Source organism: Nelusetta ayraudi, unplaced genomic scaffold (genome assembly GCF_046127955.1).
Source record: "Nelusetta ayraudi isolate G7.1 ecotype Tasmania unplaced genomic scaffold, CSIRO-AGI_Nayr_v1 ptg000019l, whole genome shotgun sequence".
NCBI lineage: Eukaryota > Metazoa > Chordata > Actinopteri > Tetraodontiformes > Monacanthidae > Nelusetta > Nelusetta ayraudi.
In genome coordinates this window covers 8,515,534-8,534,141 of record NW_027466069.1, presented here as the reverse complement: position 1 = coordinate 8,534,141, position 18,608 = coordinate 8,515,534, and the positions used below count along the sequence as shown (strand labels likewise).

Below are 18,608 nucleotides of genomic sequence, written 5' to 3'. Positions count from 1 at the left end.
TTTTTGAAATTGCAAAATGAAAACAAAAACTTCCTTACGTGGGGGAGGACAAAGGTTTGTGAGTAGCAGTTCAGGGTGGAGACTCAAGTAAATACCAAGTAATTTAAAAATAAATAAGAAAAAAGTACAGAGCATGAGAAATATAAATGGAGAACACCAATTCACTCTCTACTTTTGGCCACACAAAAAAATCCCTTGAGGTGACGCAAAGTACATGGGGACAGAATGACTGACTCATTTCCTCTAATATCACACTAACATGATGCGACAAGATAACCTCCAGGCATGCTGCGCCCTTCTATAATGTGAGACCTTCAACTTAGTCCCCTGAACCAACATGGTCTCAACCTTTAGCAAACCAAGTCATTTGGATTTCACTCTGTGTGGCCTCATACACAAGAGTTTTCACTTATCATTCTGCTATTTAAAAAAGTGGTTTCATTGGACAGATCTGCAAATGTACGCTTGATTGCTATTAATAAAACCTAGACATGAGCCGCTCCGCGCCACCACAAGGTAGCAGTAAAAAGCACTGCATGTCCACGACGCCGAAGTTGGCACCACATTCGCCGCGCGGCGCTTCTTAGGTTTCGATTCCACCTTAAAAAACAATTCCGCAATTTGGCCGCTAGATGGCTGTGCTTATCCCAACACTTTTCAACAAATACAATTCATCGAATTATGTTCAACGCTGAAGTGGATTTTTTTCCCCCTGAAATTATGCAGTAGAAATTGACATGTGAGGTATCATTGTAAAGCATGGGAGCTCTACTTTCATAATCAGTTGACGTATTTCACGGGAAATCATTTTTGGCCTTTTTGGGGGACTCCAAAGTTGACAACTTTGCCATTGACATCACAGTATTTTTCAGTTTTTCAGGTGGATTATTTCCAAATATTATACAATAGAAATGGACATGTGAGGTATCATTGTAAAGCCCGGGAGCTCTACTATCACAATCAGGGTTAGGGTTTCGGGGTTCCTCATGCGCAAGTTTTTTTAAGGTGGAATCGAAGCCTAAGAAGCACAGCGGAAGTACCGCGGCAAATATTGTGCCAACTTCAGCGTCGTAACGCTAACCCTAATGTCATACAAGTACATGGGGGTCAAAAGTCAACTTTGTTCAAGAGACGTGGGGCCACTTGCTGCTTCATCAGGATCCCCTAAGACACACCCACACCAAATTTGGGGCTTCTAACCCATGAGGAACCCTGAAACCCTAACCCTAACCCTAATTTCAGCCTTATCGCTAACCCTAATTCAATGCAAGTCTATGAGGGTCAAAGGTCAACTTTGTCCTTGGCCCTGTTTGCACTTGGTCATTTCATGCGTTTTTCGTATTCCGATCGGCAAAAAACACACAAAGTAACCAAGTGCAAACAGTCCAAATCCGTTTTGTCATCCGAATACCAAAACCACCTCCCAGTCGCATCGCATAAAATCGCATTCGTCACGGATGTGCGAACAGAATGCGAGCTCAGTCCACATTAACGACCGCCTACTTCACTCACCTCTCCCGTGTACGTACTTGGTCGGCGCCCCACCTCCCTGCGTCGTCATTATAAAGTTACAAACAAGAAGCCAATACAAATCATTTTTGTTAGACTTGTTTATTAGGATGCTAATAAATTTCATTTCCGCATTAGCGTATTTTGTCAGTGGAGCAGCGCTCGCAGTTTCCCACATATGAGATTAAATGTGCGCCACTGTTGATCCGAAAATAAAGTCGTCACCACTCTGTCCCACCAGTCGTTACTCCTCGTTCGGATCCATACGAGCTGCAGTAGAGTTAAAGCCAGTGACTTGATATAGTCCGCAAACAGGAAGTTGATTCTTATTCGCTTTCAGGTAAAACTCGCCGTGGTTTTGCGCTTTACTGCCCCCAGTCGTTAAAAACGGAAACGACGCATGTTGCATTTGCATAGGTTCGGCAGGGGGGGGGGGGCGGGGGTGTGATGCGATCACAAATGGCACGCTCGAGACGCATGTGAATGCTACGTGCGAACAGATGCTTCGAGATCCGTTCTCGTGATCCAATCCCCCAAAACAGTTACAAGTGACCAAGTGCAAACAGGGCCCTAGAGACATGGGGCCACTTGCTGCTTCATCAGGATCCCCTAAGACACATCCATGCCAAATTTGGGGCTTCTAGCGCAGGAGGAACCCCGAAACGCTACCCCTGATTGTGATAGTAGAGCTCCCAGGCTTTACAATGATACCTCACATGTCCATTTCTACTGTATAATATTTGGAAATAATCCCCCTGAAAAACTGAAAAATACCGTGATGTCAATGGTAAAGTTGTCAAATTTGGAGTCCCCCCAAAAGGCCAAAAATGATTTCCCATAAAATATGTCAACTAATTGTGATAGTAGAGCTCCCATGCTTTACAATGATACCTCACATGTCCATTTCTACTGTATCATTTTTTCCAAAATTATACAGTAGCCATCTAGCAGTCAAATTGCGGCGAATGTGGTGCCAACTTCAGCGTCGTGCAAGTCCACTAAACTAGCATTAGCAACAGTAGCCAAGTAGCTATCAAACAGTGTTTTTGATGCAGCCGTCCTCTAATTTGAACAGCACCGCCAGAAATACGTGATTCCAAAATAGCTCAACATTAATGCAAATAAATACAAATAATAATCTTAATCATTTTATTTTATGTATGAAGGCGGGGCCTTCGTTGTCACCAGGGTCATCCGCCACAGGGGCGTGTCTTATACATACAAGGTAATGGTTGAATGTGCTCAGGTGTGCATTTGGGGGTGAGGGAAAGTCAAACAGCTTTTTGACCATGCAAGAAAGTGCATTGACCCAAATAACTAACATGCACAAATAACTAACCTGAAAGTGTGATAAATGAACGGATTGCTATATCCAAACGGATCCAAGCTCTAGATGTTGTTTCAGTGGTCAGAACCCACGTGTCAATCTACAATCCGATCTCAGTTGTGTCTCGTTGTGATTACCGGTAAAAGTCACCGCAAAACCTCGAGAGAGAGAGAGAGAGAGAGAGAGAGAGAGAGAGAGAGAGAGAGAGAGAGAGAGAGAGAGAGAGAGAGAGAGAGAAAAAAGTCTTTTGGTCAGAAAACGGACTATCCAGTGGAAAACTAGGAGGAGGACCATGGTGGACTCCACTGCCGATCGCTGTGGACAGCGCTGGATGTCCTGATTGGAGTTCGGCCATGTTGCGGTGTGTGTGTGTGAGGACGTGGCCTACGAAAGTGTTGTATTTTTTGGACACGGACAGTGCATGGACAAGCAGGTATGTAGACCCAAATACTTATTAAGCCACGATAAACTGTAAATGATGGGTAACACACGGTTGTTCGAGAAAGACAGTTCACCCTCCTGTGATTATTATTAATACATGGGTTGCCTCGACAAAATTCAATTTCATTTTATGGCTGTAGAATTGTTAAAATATGCAGTGAGTGAGCGTATTCGCCCCCCCCCCCCCCTCCCTCCCTCCCACACACACACACACACACACACACACACACACACGATTGTGTGCACTTCCCTCGCATGTACACCAGGTGTCAGCCTCGAGACCTGTGGTAGAGTGTCACCAAATGCCCGGGATATCAAGGTTTCTGTGAGAGCAACATTTTAGCGATGGATACAAGATCATCACAGACATCATAAGGCAGAACATGCAATAGAAATATATGCAATTTGCAGACATTGTCACTTGTGATCGACTAATGCTGATTCTTGAGAGAGAGAGAGAAGGCCGATTTAAGTTGATACAATAGGAAAGCCAACATAAACGGTTTGCCTTCTCTCTCTTTTCGCCATTTAATAAAATACATTGATAGGTGGCACACTTGCTGGACTTAAAAGAGCATTCATAACGAATAATGACATCTAACATCTCAAGTCAGAGCAAAAATAAATTTTAAATAAAATATTGTTGTCTGGAGAGCAAAATAAAAAAAAAACATTGAAACCAAATAAATTGTTTTTATTGACTACTGTGAGAAAGAGAGAGAGAAATTAATAAATTAAGTGATTTTCTTAAATTTGATTGTTTGATTTGATTTTTATTTTCCAGCATAGAAAAATGAAATGACTGTAAAAAGCTAAAATACAAAATAAAAAGCATATTAAAACAAAATCTAACATTATTTGCATAACCCCCAACTGCACAAATAATTGTAATACAAAACAATTTCATAATGTGCAATTTTTTTTTTAAATCATCGTTAAATAAAAGACGTTAAAAAACAAAACAATCAAGGCACATATCGCATATTGTAGCTGCTTCAATATGTGGCGGCTTCCTTTCCCCTTGATCACCAGACCAACAATCTACAGAAACACTGTGATGGTTTTGAGTCGGTTTACTCGCAGTGTTTGCCAGCAGATGGTCAGAGCAGTGTGGCCCCCGCAGGGCAAGCGAGCAGCAGCTTTGCAGACAGCTGGGAGGAGTCGAGACAGAAGCTCCATAGCCGACAGTCACTTCCTCCTCCGTTCCTCCTCCTGTGACACCCACACGGCCCGCTCTCATTAGGCCAGGCCAGCTCGCTTGTTATGATGGGAGAAAAACATCATTAGTGTCTGGATGACTTACAAACACACATTGCGGTGTCGATTTTTATATATATGTATATATATATATATATATATATATATACGTGGTTAAGTGTTTTGCTGATGCCTGAGAAATTTCAGTCTGCTGTTCAGACACGTAGCAGATGTGTTGTTGAAATTGAGATCATGAACGTCGATGCACCCACAGGTTGTATGGTAAGACTTAACCCCCCCCCGTGTTCCCCTCTCACTTTCATTTAATCTGCCAGCCAAAAATGAGCCAGACGTGCCGGCACAAGTGTCGCTGTCTTATTGTGGATTTCGTGCTTTGGATTGCATTTTCGTTTTCATCATGTAAGCTATTTATCCTTTTATCAGCTGCAGATGCAGTTTTTCTTTGCATCCTTTGCACAAAATCAGAGCAAAACCTCCGAGTGGAGCTTTACAGAACAAGCCACTGGGGTTTTGCTTTCTAATTCCAGCACTTCTTTCCATAATTGATGACATCCAGTCACGTCAGCCCCAAAGACTGATGATGTGATTCGAGATGGTGTCTGAAGTGTAATATTGGGTTGCGGTTATGAATAGAATATTACGGCGTTACCACCTGCTCTAATTTTTGGAAAGAGTTCCAAGACCGCTTCTAAGATTCACTCTTCCTCAACCAGTTTTTCAATTTAAACGCTAAGCAGGTTTTCAAGTAAGCTGGAAAACTTGAAACATTGGTGGAGGAATTACACAGGTAACACAACCAGCTGCGCTCATCACAAAGAACAAATGGTTAGCGTTTGTGGAGTCCACCAAATAATTCAAGTTGAGCAAAATAAAATATCTAGTTACGCAGAGAAGTCATCCACCACACTGCCACCTGCTGGTAATTCTATAATTTGCACCTGTGGTACCATTAGGGCTTAACAAGGAGCCATATGCGGCCGTTATGATGGAAAAGCACTCGCCTGGCGGAAATGACTGGACACGGAGCCAGACGTGTATTGCAAAGGAAGCTTTATTGCCAGTGACGGGGGGAAAATATCCACGTAGGATTTCTTTTTCAAAGCACAATAAATTGTATTCCAGTCTTGGTTTAAACAGTCCAACACCAGTTCCAAAAGTACAGATTATTGAGCAAGTCATCATGGCCTTTACAAGTTACAGTCTGGCAGGTCTGAAGACGGAAGATTTACTTCAACACAATCGCGGCACGTCAATTTACTTATGTAGTTATTTCATCACAGTCACTGACCATGCACTTGTTGTACCTTTGCATGTCGCCCTCCCGGAAAATCAATGCCATGGCATATTTCCTATTAAACAGAACAGCACATTCATAAAGCCTCAGGCATGGCTTTCACAGGGATACGCTCACGGACACAATGGCACTTAATACGACTCTTAAAAGAAGTACACACAGAGCTTGCTAATCATAATCCTACACTATAATAACCCAGGAATTGTTGGAAAATAGCACAGATTCCTTTTTACAGTTAATTTGGTTGCTTTTTAGCTGTTTCACCATTAGGGGAATTCGTGTGTCGGCTCCATGAAAGCCACTGCTGCACAGCGTCAAAGCGATTGCGACGTCCGTGTCGAAACAGTGTTGGAAAGTGGATGATTATAGCTTTGTGAATTCATTGGATGGAAGATCTGGCTTGGAAACGATCACGTCAGTTGAGTATAAAACAGTGACTTTCATATTGCACTTTCCATCAACTCGCAGGACGAGCGCGGCTTATACTTTAAATCTTTGACAGGAGAAGTCCAACTGAAACTGAAGAGCACTTGTTGCCATGCTAACTCCGCCGTCATCGCTAATTTGCAGTACCCGGGCTTTTTGCGACATTTGATGTCAGATCCTTCAATATAATTTAAAGTTTTCTTTCACATAGCCAAAAACGAGTGCACTGCTATGTGAATGCAGTAGCTCTTAAACACATGAAATATACTCTTTTGGAACACTGCTCTCTGATGAGGCATCCCATTAGACACACCGCAGGATTAGTTGATATTTACACTGTGTGCCCCTGGCGTGCTGTGGATGATTGAAAATAAATCCTTTGTTTCTTTGGTTCAAAATGATACAAATATACTCATGTCCTGTGTGCACACCTGGACCAGTCCTATATAATAAAATCTTTCTAATATCATCTTATTTATAAGCGTCAATCTCTAAGCTAAACTCTAAATAATCTCTTTACTCGTGACGTCGTAGATGTGAAACTTTCTGTAAGGAAGGCCACAGACTGCGTTTCTATCTATGATGTATGCGTATGCAGGGCAGCGCGTGCGCACTGTCACGCCCACTGTTAATGCATGTTTTGGTAATGAACACATGTATCCCGTGAAACTTGTATAATATGTACTGCAGTTCTTATGACACATTCACAATGCAATAAAACACAGGGGAGCACAGCTGGGGCAAAACAGCAAAGTCGCGAGGGGAAGTGGAGGGGAGGGGTGGGGGGGGGGGGCAAACGTCCCTCCGGGTTGGACACTGATAACCGACTTGCACCTGCCTTTTGTTTCAGTCATGCAAAATGAAAATAAATATCTATATTGGCGTTAGTCTGAGAAAGAAAAGAAAAGAGCACCACTACAGCCATACACACTCACGTACTGTATACATATTGAGATATACACAAACTTGAAAGTGCACAAAGGGTCCACAGTTTCAACGATATCTAAAGGGACACACCAAATTAGAAAACGGGAGGTGGGGGGAGGGGCGGCGGGATTGGTCACTGCGTCGGAACAGGGAGCACAGAGCAGCACTGAACTCAGTGTAGGCACGATCTGCTTTGTCCACGTCAACAGCCCCAAAGAGAAGGGGGTAAAGGAGAAGGGTTTGGCGGGGAGGGGGTACACAGCTACTGCAACAGAGGCGACCTATACAAGCACACATCAACAGGTCAACAAGGAGACAGTACGTTTTGACACTGCATAGAGTTAAAAAAAATAAATAAATAAAATCTCCGGTCCGGGCCAGCAGTCGGTTCACCGAGCTCGCCTCAACTGATCCGAGCTGATCCCCAGCGCACACACACACACACACACACACACACACACACACACACACACACGCACATACACACTCACACGTCCACACAAGCACACACCTGCGCTTGCGTTCGGCTAAGGTACGTCATTGCCATCGAGGCTCTGACACTCCCCTCTCTCTCTCTCTCTCTCTCTCTCCCTCTCTCTCTCTTTCTCTTTCTTCTTCGCTCGCTCCCTCGTCGTGAGCTGTTCAGTTGGCCTGGACTTGTTTTGGACCCACTGCGACGCCGTTACAGTCGAGGATGTACTGCAGGCACCCTTGGGGCGGGCGGCCAACGCCGTTCTTAGCAGGGTCACCGGTGGCCTCTCCCTTCAGACCAGATCCCTGCAATGGACGCAGAAACGAGCGTCTCGTTAAGCCACAACAGGGACGGTTTTATGGTTTTTATGTCTCAGGTGTAAGAAATATACAGTACACCTGAATATACACCATTAGAAATACATTCTTGAAGATCCCTTTTTTTCTGATGTCCCCCTTGATCTCAAGTGAAATCATGAAAGTAGCAAATCTGCATTCTGGGCAACCGTCCAGACTTGGCTCCAACATGGGCTTGCTCTTCATGCTCTTCATGCATAAACAGTATATATGCATGCCGTTAGCTAATGGAACTCAGCAGCACTTTATTTTTAAGTGACTTATGTACAATTTTTTTCATCCAAATCGTTCACCTTGAATTATCGCACATTGGGCCGTTAAAGTTGGCAAAAGCGGCATTGCATTTAAAAGATTCTTGCTGTCTGATCTCCGCTTGCCCTACCTGGGACGGCTGCATGGTGGTGGGCTTCTGCGGGGCGTTGGCCTCCTTCTCCGCTAGCTCGTTCATTTCTGCCAGCACCATGTCGGCGATGAGCTGCCTGTCTTCGGCCTGGTGCTCACCGACCAGAGGCATGGCGGAGCCCACGGCCTACGGCGACGGTGATCGGAGCACAGAGGACACAGAGTGGAAGTGGAGGACACGTTAATTGAAGCAAATGCTTATGGGTGCTACAGAAATGATGAACTCCCACCCACTCCCACCTCTGTGATGTAATCCTTGCCATCTTTTCCATGGATGGCTTTGACTGCGCAAATTTGCAGACCTCCGAAAATCTCAGAGCAGGTGTCGACCCACAGCTTGTACCTGAACAAGACATCAAACACAAGACTCAGCTTGAGAAAACAGCACTACTTTTTTTAATTTATTTATTTATTTATTCATTATGTCAGCTCGATTTTACCCTTGCTTGTTAGGGTGTCTTGACTTGCTAAGCAAAAATGTTCTTATCTTTATCTGAAGATATTTTTAAGTATTTGTTTTTTTATTGTTATCTAATTTTAGTTACATTTTGTAGTTTCTGTCCTCCGGTCCTCTGCACCACACTTCTTTTCCTCATTTGTTTCTCTGTCTGGCTTGTTTTGCCTCCAGCATCTTCATATTAGAGGTGTTGCGGTTTGCAAAATTAACTTCACTAATGTTTCTAGCAAGTATCAAGTAATATTTGTTTTTGTCTTTGTTTTGATTCACTTCCAAATCAGTGGAAGGAACAACAGGGCATCAGTTTGAAAATGAGCATGACTTTCGACCTTTAAAATGCAAAATCACTGTTTATCACTCACCTGTCAGTCATGGCCACCTGCTCCAGCATTGCAGAGCCAGTATTTGTCTTCCAGTTACCAGATATGGATGTTCTCCTGTAGTTGAAATAATGTCAGGCACTTTTGTAGTTTCCTCATATGTTCCAAGTTAAATAAATTAAAAAAAACAAAACACCAACACAAACAATACGTGTCGGTACGTACATGTAGGCTTTGTAGTCATTGCCAATCTTCTGGATTCTGACGTCATACTTGGAGTCAATGAGTGGCTCTGTGGTCGTGTATGTCTGGGTCAGAGCTACAACACTGGCTATGTCCTGGAACTTGGTGTGATTATCCACCTTCACCTGCACGCACACAAGCACATGGGCAAACTAATTGTAGCAACCTCTCAAATTAATTGAAAAAAAAACAGAAAAAGTGAAATATACAAAGAAAATTGACAAGAAACAACTGGGTTTACCTTTCCAACACCGGAGTGGGCATGGCCGATCTTCACCACAACGGGGAACGACGGCATGCTCACCTAACATAAGAGAGCGGAGAGCTGTTGCCTGGCATTCTACTCGGTATTTGCAAATCTACACCCAGTTCTTGTAAACTTCTGCAGCAAGCTCACCATCTCCTTGTAGTTGGGGTAGAAGGTCTGCTCAATCAAGGGAAATTTCTCAGCGCCCAGCCTCCTGTGAGTGTTTATCAGCTGAGCAAACTGAGCACACAAAACACCAAAAATGAATCAGTAAAAGAAAGTACATGCTACAGGCAAAGTGAAAAGCCACCACCACCACCGCCAGTGTGTCCGAGTTGCGTACCGCCCAAGGCTTGTCGCACAAGTTGTAGATGGACGTGAGGGAGTTGATGCTCGGGACGCCGCCGTACTGCAGCCCGATGATCAGGTTGCGGAAATCTTCGTCCTGGGTCATACTGTAGGCATGCTGACGGATGAGTACGAAGTCTGGCTTGAATGACCTAAAGGATTGAGGATGATGGAGTTAAACAAACGTACAGGGCTGGAGGAGGACATTGAACATCGCGATCGAGTGATTTAAATGCACGGCTGTGGTTCACATCAAAGACCCCATATTGGACAAACGTTGAGCTCTGGAGGACTTAATTCAAGCTGCCGCACATTGTTGTTTTTTTTCACCAAAAAGCTTCGCAGATCCCCCCGGAAACATCCTATTTATCCCTCTCTTTACAACCTTCTCCCAAAATGTTCAAAAATACACTGTCTCAGTTTCCTGCTGATGCTTTATTGGACCTTCCACGTGTGTGGTAGAGGACAGAAACAAAGTGGTCTCAGGGGGCTGAACAGATCCCTGGCTGGAGGTGTTGTCACTAGCCCGGGAGAGATATCAGTGAGGGGTATGAGCCCTTTGTGACATCAAAGTGGAGTTTTATTGGCAATGTAGAGAAATGCATTGTTGTTAGAAAACACTGGTGAAGGGAATTTTTCAAAAACCTTGGGAGCTTTAATGTGTCAGTGTTGGCGTCGACCATGTGGCCACACAGACAGAGAACCAGCCGCACTCACACCTACAGACACGTTAGAGTCGCCATTAACGGGTGGCAGCTTGAGAGAACCCACATGGACATGCAAGCGCAGTGCAGAAAGGCAGAGGAATCAAATCTGTAACCTTTTTTCTGCGAGGCGACCTGTGCTAACCACAGCGTTGCCCACCCGGTCACACATAACATTCCTAATGCAACACTGCCACGGTAAGACTTTCCATGTGCGTCTCACCTCATAATCCTGGTTCCATTCCTGAGGACTTGCATGTTGACGTTGCAGGTGCCGTTGGCGTGAGCCACCACGTTGATCTCGCTGAATTCAGCCTGAGTGAGACGAACGATTAGAAAAGCAAATGAGGACGGAGCTCAAATACTTCTAGTCTCAAAAATAGGCCCCTCTCCTCGCTCCCCCAGTATGAATATGAACTGCTTGGTGAGACGTACCTGTTCCACTTTGATGTCATAATCTCCATGGATTTTCTTTCCCTTGAATAATTTTGCCCTTTAAAAAAAAAAAAACAGAAACAAAGAGCTGAGACAGGAATGACACAGACATATAACACTTTTTTTGCGTGCCTTTGACAGCAATAGGCAAATGCTCCATTTCAGCCTCTTTTTTTCTGTTGATGATTAATATTTGAACACTTTTCTCTGTGGATCTGACTACAAGAGTGTGAGAAGAGATGACGCATCTTTTTGAAACGCGACACCTTCCACTGCAGACACTACACCCACATAGCGACAAGACATTCTCTAAACTGCTGTATTTATGTTTTTGTTTAATGATTGAGTGATTCAGCAAATTTCCTTCTGGGACAACCACAGCCACGGTTTAGATTTTGACGGCTGCTAAACAGACACACGTTCACCATCTGTTGAACGCTCAACAGTGATGGCAAGTCCTGCAAATGCTGCTACCACGGACACAGCCTGCCTCTGCAGTGCACAAGTGGTCGCAGTGTTATAAAACCAACCTCGTGTGGCTGGGATTCATAAGTTGTCCTCATTCTTCTATTTTTAAATCAATACGTGTTGTCAATTTTTCCCCTCTCTTCCTCTCTAGACTGTGTCATCCCGCTCTCTCATGCCCTGCACTCCCAGCCTCCACAGCCAGGGCGCTTGGCTGAAATATTCATGTCTAATTAGAGCGCAGGGATTCATTGGGCTGTGGAGGAAAACAAGCATTAGAATGTGAATCGCACATTGGAGGAAATGAAAAGCCTCTAATGAATGCGCTCTGCAGATGTTCCAAAACACGACCACAGGAAAGCAAAAAAAAAAAAAAAGGATGCTTATCATGAATTTATTTTTCTATCAGCACATCATCACTTCTGCTATTTCAATTGCAGACCCTCGAGCTGTCTTTCTTCCACCGCAGACTGCGGCCGTTATTGCCGTCCACGTTTTACCGTCTACCTGCTCATTTAAATAAAGAGATGCACACTTGGTTCATTCTGTCATTCGATCGATACTTGGGCTCGGCTCGAGTCAAATAATGGGATGAAACCAAATTGCGCAAGAGCAACATGTCCTCATGTTTGGCCATTGATGAGTTTGAACTGAGCGATCAGTGAAGCCACCTCATTAAGGTCCGCGACAACCCCGGGCCACGGCGATCTGTAACAAAGCGCTGTCGAAGAGTTTCTCTTCCAGATGCTTCACCCAACAGCTCGGGTAACCGGGAGCCCCCGCTGAATTTTAATGTCTCATCGCTCAGCCTGTTTAACATTCAGCCTCAAATGTGGGCAATGTCTGGACAAGGTTACGCTCGTAGCACCAACCAAATTTGAACCTCCTGTCATCGTCATTTTAAGCGCAATAAGATGAGGCAAACGGGATCTCTGATGATTATTTACTTGGTTATGCTACAGAACTATTGGCCTGACGAACATGTCATCTGCACCTTCAATTGTAGAGGACACTATTTGTAGATGAATTGATTCAAAAATCCCCATTTTTTGCACCGTTTTATCGGCAAACACACATCATACCAGCTCAGATCTGCTGCATACACAATGATATATCACCATGCACTACCTGTTGCACAATCCAGTCCTCATATTAGTATCATAGCTTCATTTTTTTCTTCTTATTTTGTGCATCCTTTTGCAGTTGATTCCGTCAACAATGACACCAAGGATTTCAGAAATGTACATCCTTCTTTTTCTGTTGCTGGATTGATGGATTTTTCCCAGCTCTTATTACTCTGAACTTTCTGTCAGCTGCAATTATTCTGTAAGACTCTCCCCTGATTAAATTCTGTGCCCCTTGCAGCTGCCAGGTTTAATCACTCTTTCTCGGGGGGTGGAGAAAGGGGAGCAGCTCATTGTGGAATGACATATAGCCTATAAATAAAACCTGTTTGGGCTCAAACTGTGCCAGTACTGAAGAGAATTCAGCACGACTTTGGTAGTTGGCAAAGCCTCCATAGAAAATAAAAAAAAGAGGGAATTTAATTTTCCCTAAAACCCTCTACCAGTCATCTTCTGTCTTTGCCGTGTCACAGCTGAATGCCAAGCAGGTTTGGCATCTCAATCACTGCCGTACCTGAAGCATTCAACTGTGAAAACAACCGTCCAGCATTTTCACTGTTCCTCCTGGCTCAGGGTAAACAGAAACTGTAAAGATGGTAAATAAAAAATAAAAAAAAGATTGTAAAAAGTTTTTTTTTTTTTTGTCAAAGCCAAATTGGATCTGTTTACCTTTTTCTAAAAACCCACAAGTGCAACATAGTAGGAGCAAAAGTACATAAACAAAACAAAACAAAAAACACAACACTGTGCTTGTACAAATGCACATTTTGATTTTATTATCTATGTGAAATAATTAAGAGACATTGCACACTTTTATTGGCATGGAGTTCATTTAAAATGGACTGAAACTAAGTAGAAAAGAGATCATTAGGTGACACGCCAGCTCCAACAGACAGCAGCTCTGTTTGGATTTCAGATTTGTGCAAAACCTCAGCAACACTTCTGAGTTTCTACAACATGTCTTCTGCTCTTGCATTTACTCATTTAGTCAACCCAAAAAGCATGGTGGTGGGTGTTCTACATTTTGACAGGATTATTTTCACTGTCACAGCTGCATTACACAGTCACGACACCGACTTGAGGCTTCACAGGTGTGTTACCGCAGTTATGCTCAAAAGGCAATGGCCCTTATATGTGGAAGCAGCCGAATGTATTCTAGATTTCTGGAAAGTGACGGTCTCCTATTTCGCAGAACTGTTGAGGGGGTAAAAAAAAAAAAAAACTTTAGAATTAGCCAATTAACTTCTGATATGTTGCAAAAGGAAGCCTATTGGCACTTTCAACCTAGAGTCCGAGGAATGAACAGTTTCCCTGTTTCAGTTTTGCACAGACGAAAGCGGTGACCTTTTTCAAGTCCTCCAAACTGTTCAAGCGTCAAAACTTTACTGTGATATATGGGGAGTTTTACTCACAATTGATTTGTCTCCGCATCGGGGGGTATTTCTGTTCACTGTGTCATTTGGCACAATTTCGAGACTGCCGCCATGCCGCGTTCATTCCGCTTTTAACAATTTTACGGCTTCTTAAAAGGTGACTGGGGGAACTCGACAGGCCCGTCTGACTGCTGTCTAGACCTGGCCCTCATTGCGAATGCATGGCCCATTGTAAAACAGAAGCTGTGACGGCAAAGTCCTTGGCTTGCAGAGCAACGGGACTGATAAATCAATGTACTCGAAAATTTCATTTGAAAGCTTTGGCAATCAGTGACCTTCATCAAGTTGCCAAAGTCTTTTATCTCTCGCAGTCTTTTGTTTGTTGATCTCGAACATAATGACCAAATTGCTTTGAAAGCCTGGAGCTTCCAGTACAATCTCAAAGAGCAGCACTACTTGAAGGTAAAGAACACTGCTGTGGCGCTTTCAGTGAACCAAGACCGAACTGAACTGGCTTGAAGGCTGAAACCAAAACAAATAGAGACTACTTCTGATGTGGGTGATACTAAGCAACCATGAAAAATAGATGCGGCCCTTAGACAGAAAAATACCCCTCCTGACTGAAGCACTTTAGTTGATCTCCCTGGGGTATGTGTACTACATATAGTACAACACAACAGCAAGAGCAACATGAGTAGGACTAGACGTAGACAGAAGATGGAATGGCACTGGGTATAGTACAATAGCACTAAAGCTGGAAAATCCGTCTGTGAATCAGAGGAAAACGCTCCGTGTCTGTGTTGATTATTGAGAGTGATCATCTACAGGTACTACCCAGAAAATTAGAATATCCTGAAAGGGTTGTTGTATTTCTGCAATTCAACTTAAAAGGTGAATTTGACATATAATATAAACGAATAATATGCAAATCAATATATTTCAAGTTTTTATTTCTTTGGATTTTGCTGATCAGGTCTTGCAGCTTAAACCCCTCAAATTTTCTAATAATTTTCTGAGTTTGTGGGTTTGTGGTTTTAATAAGATGAAAATCTTAATCAAAGTTACAACAAGGAACTGCTTGAGAGATGTCGATTTGTTGGTTTCATCTTTTATGTTAAATTGCCAAAATAAAGCAACTTTTGCTTGATATTCAAATTTTTCGGAGGAGGTACCTGTAGTGTACCACTGAATTTGAATTGGCACATCGCACTGTAATCCTCTATCCTCAACAAGTGGCTCCCTGTCCTCCGAAAATAAATCTAGAGCAAGCAGAGTCTCAGGGCTGGCGTGTGTCCCGCCGACGAGACGTGATCTGATTAACCCTGATCGAGTTTTCCTTCTGATTAATGGCTGCCACTGCAGGCATAAACAAGATAAGGGGGTATATATGGCCACCTTCATTCCTAACAGTAGTGTGATACAGCACATTTCCAAATGCATACAGGATCCAGATGTGAGGTACAATCGCGTCAGTGTGTCCTGTGTTCTGGCACAGGACTGGTGACAAATGAGTGACTTACATGCAGTGGTGGAAGAATTTGTACTACGGTACTAAGTAAGCTAACAGAATTGCTGATCTGTATTATGAAGTATGTGATCAACACATTCAAGGAACAATTTAAATTCTAGTTATTAGTAATAGTAATTGCCAGGGAGCTAATGCTGCACAGTACTGCACCCATGATTAAGACAACTGCGATTTTGAATGCATGAAAACAACAAAGTGATTTTTTTAGTATTTGAAATTGAATGGTGAGAGTAAAGCATGCGATGTTTAGTTTCAAAACCTTTGTGGAGTACCACTAGTAGCAGTTTACCTCATTTTTAGAACAGCACATGAAAATAAGCACAATTTAAATTTACTGTATATTTCACAATTGCACGCAGCATGATTAAGTGCATGCAAAACAAGAACAAAAGTGACATCTTCCACGGTAAGTGTTTCCTGCTCGCATGCGGCAAACTAATAATGCCCATAAATAATAAGGGGTGGGGGGAGGGGGGGGTTGCAATTGAGCATCGCTGCACAGTCCCTCTGCAGAGCTCTCACACACATGTTGCAGGTATGTGGCAGCAGCTTTGCACAAAAATGTTGTGAACATATGGTGGGAGACTAATTATACTCCTTTGAAGCAAGGTGTCATCACACCCACGACACGTCGGTGTGCCTTTTAAGGCCTTCATTCAAATAAGATGAAGCATGGCTGTATATCCGGTCATTTGCATCCTGAAAATGACATCTGTGGAGCCAGAAATCCAAGCTATTGCATGCATGCAATTATTGAAATATTATCCACCCGTATATACATCACTCCGTCACATCCTCCTCCTAATGCACCGCGGGCCTGCAGTTAATTCCATTAGTAATTCCCCACGTTAGCGCAGGGTATGTCACGTGACCTGCCACGAGCGAGCGGGGGGAAACCCCCATTGAAGGAGCTGCAGCCCACCTCCACAAAGCGGGCGCACATTTTGCCTCCACCCAGCGGAACATCCATTTTAAATGGCAGCGTGGGCACGACCGCTCCAGTTTGACCCTCCGTTGTTTTCTCACGGCTGTGAGTGAAATAATCGCAGCATTTTGGTTCAGATTTTTGCAGAAATTGGACAATAAACATTTTCATCTGGTTTGCCAAATGTCACAGCCTTTGGCTTTTCCTGTCTCATTCTTAATTATTACTGCTATCTGGCCGCCTCGTAATAGCAGCAGCAGTGACAAGAACCATTGATGTCTGCAAAACCAGTTGGGGGGGGGGGAGAAAATCACCATGGAAACAGCGGCTTCTTGATAATTCCAGGTGCACGGTACGGGTGAGCAGACGGACGGGGACGCCTTACCACTCCTGCTGGGGTTCGTCAATCACCAGGAGGATCTTGAACTTCTTGGGCGTCGTGACTTGGTTGTGCTCCACGAGCCCCGCCGAGGCGGCCGTCTGCTTCACCACATTGGTGATGGAGCTGAAGAAGCCCCCTCCTCCTCCTCCTCCTCCGCTGGACTGAGCCGGCTGGGGCTTCCTCTCCGGGGCCGGGGAGCTGCTCGGAGGCGTCGGCCCGGCCGTCGGGGACTTGGCCGGCGGGGTAGCGGCGGTGGTGGAGGCAGGAGGAGGAGGCTGAGCCTGCTCGGCCCTCTGAAGGTCCGTCATGTAGCCATTGGGCAGGTTGGAGATGAACGTGCTGTCCGAGAGACGCCGGCGCAAATAATTCATGGCTGCAGCAGTGGTGGAGCGGAGGGCGAGCGGAAGAGGAGCAGAGGAGGTGCAGGCTGGGTGCGGAGGAGGTCGATCCCTGCCGAGACTTGTTCCCCGTTCCCGGCTAACGGATGAGCTCCCTGCGTCTCGCAAAAGCTCCTGGCCGTCTCTCAGCTCAGCGGAGCATCCTCAGAGCTCCCCCCGCCTCACACAGGCAGCGGTGACGTGACACTAACATCGCCAGCCAATCACGTCGCTCCATGCTCCCCTCAGCCGCTGCCAATGATGCGCCGGCTGCCTTCTCCTCCTCCTCCTGCTCCGCCCCTCCCCTCCTCTCACTCACTGGCGTGCCAGCTTTTCCTTCCCCCTCCCCCATTTTCTTCTGACTCCGGTGCTTTTGTGAACCGCAGCTCTCAGGGAGGAGGAGGAGGGGGGAGGGGGGGGTGAAAAAAGAGAGGGGTTTCCAGTGTCGGTGCGGCATCACGAGCCCTCCCTGTTGTTGCGTGTGGTGCTTTGAACGGCGGCCGAATGCAAACAGCATTTCAAGGCTGCAACCTAAAATGGCTGTGAGGACCACACCAACAGGAGAGGATCAGCGTCGCAGCGGTCACCTGAGACACGGATGTCTGATTTATACAATCAGTCTAAACTGAGTTAGCAGATCCTTTTCTCTCTGACTTCACACTTTGTTTGAGCACTAGAACAATTCCACATTTTGTGATTTATATTTTTCTTTTAATTTATTTTTTTTTAAAGTTTATTCAATTTTAAAAAGCAAGGCATTAAATGTACTGGTAAGCATCTTCAACAAAAATGAACCTGCTACTCTAGGATTCAACTGGCACATGCACTGGATCTTAAATTAGCTCATCAGACCGACCACAGACCACCAAATGTCCAACACTGTCAACTAGCGGGGCAATTCTGAGATTGCCTCGGGAAACCAATCCATAAATCAATGATGTGATTCGAGGTCAGAACGGACTGGGTCAAGAGGCTGCCAGATCTGAGTGTGTGACGCAGTAATCCCAGGATTTCTGAGTGGCCTTTGTTAAACAGAGAACCAACTTGCTCGGTGTGAATGTTTCTGTGCCAATATGCTCACTGATAGAAAGGCATTAATATTCTGAGGAAAATGGCCCGATGAGATTCATTCAAGATTTTTATTTCTCAATAAAATAATAATACAAATATTCTCATGACTAAAATAAAGGAAACATATAATGTGAAATATGTTTTGAGATAAAGGAAAACTCATGTTTCCAGAAGACAAAACCGGATAAATCTGAAGAACTCTGCAGAGAGATTGTTGCTGTAAATCTGAAGTGGCGT

The 18,608-nt window shown here is 44.3% G+C and overlaps 1 protein-coding gene across 1 annotated transcript; it reads right to left on the bottom strand.

Annotated features, from left to right (window-relative positions):
- Nucleotides 1-5,528: 5,528 nt before the first annotated feature.
- Nucleotides 5,529-17,922, bottom strand: syn2a (synapsin IIa). Its single transcript, XM_076026938.1, has 11 exons — nt 16,927-17,922; nt 11,127-11,184; nt 10,915-11,006; nt 9,983-10,139; nt 9,790-9,879; nt 9,634-9,696; nt 9,375-9,517; nt 9,192-9,266; nt 8,613-8,715; nt 8,353-8,499; nt 5,529-7,919 (listed from the first exon to the last, which is right to left on the bottom strand). Exons 1-11 carry the CDS (start codon nt 17,292-17,294, stop codon nt 7,785-7,787), a joined length of 1,431 nt encoding a protein of 476 aa, XP_075883053.1. The 5' UTR covers nt 17,295-17,922; the 3' UTR covers nt 5,529-7,784.
- Between the last annotated feature and the right edge of the window lie 686 nt (nt 17,923-18,608).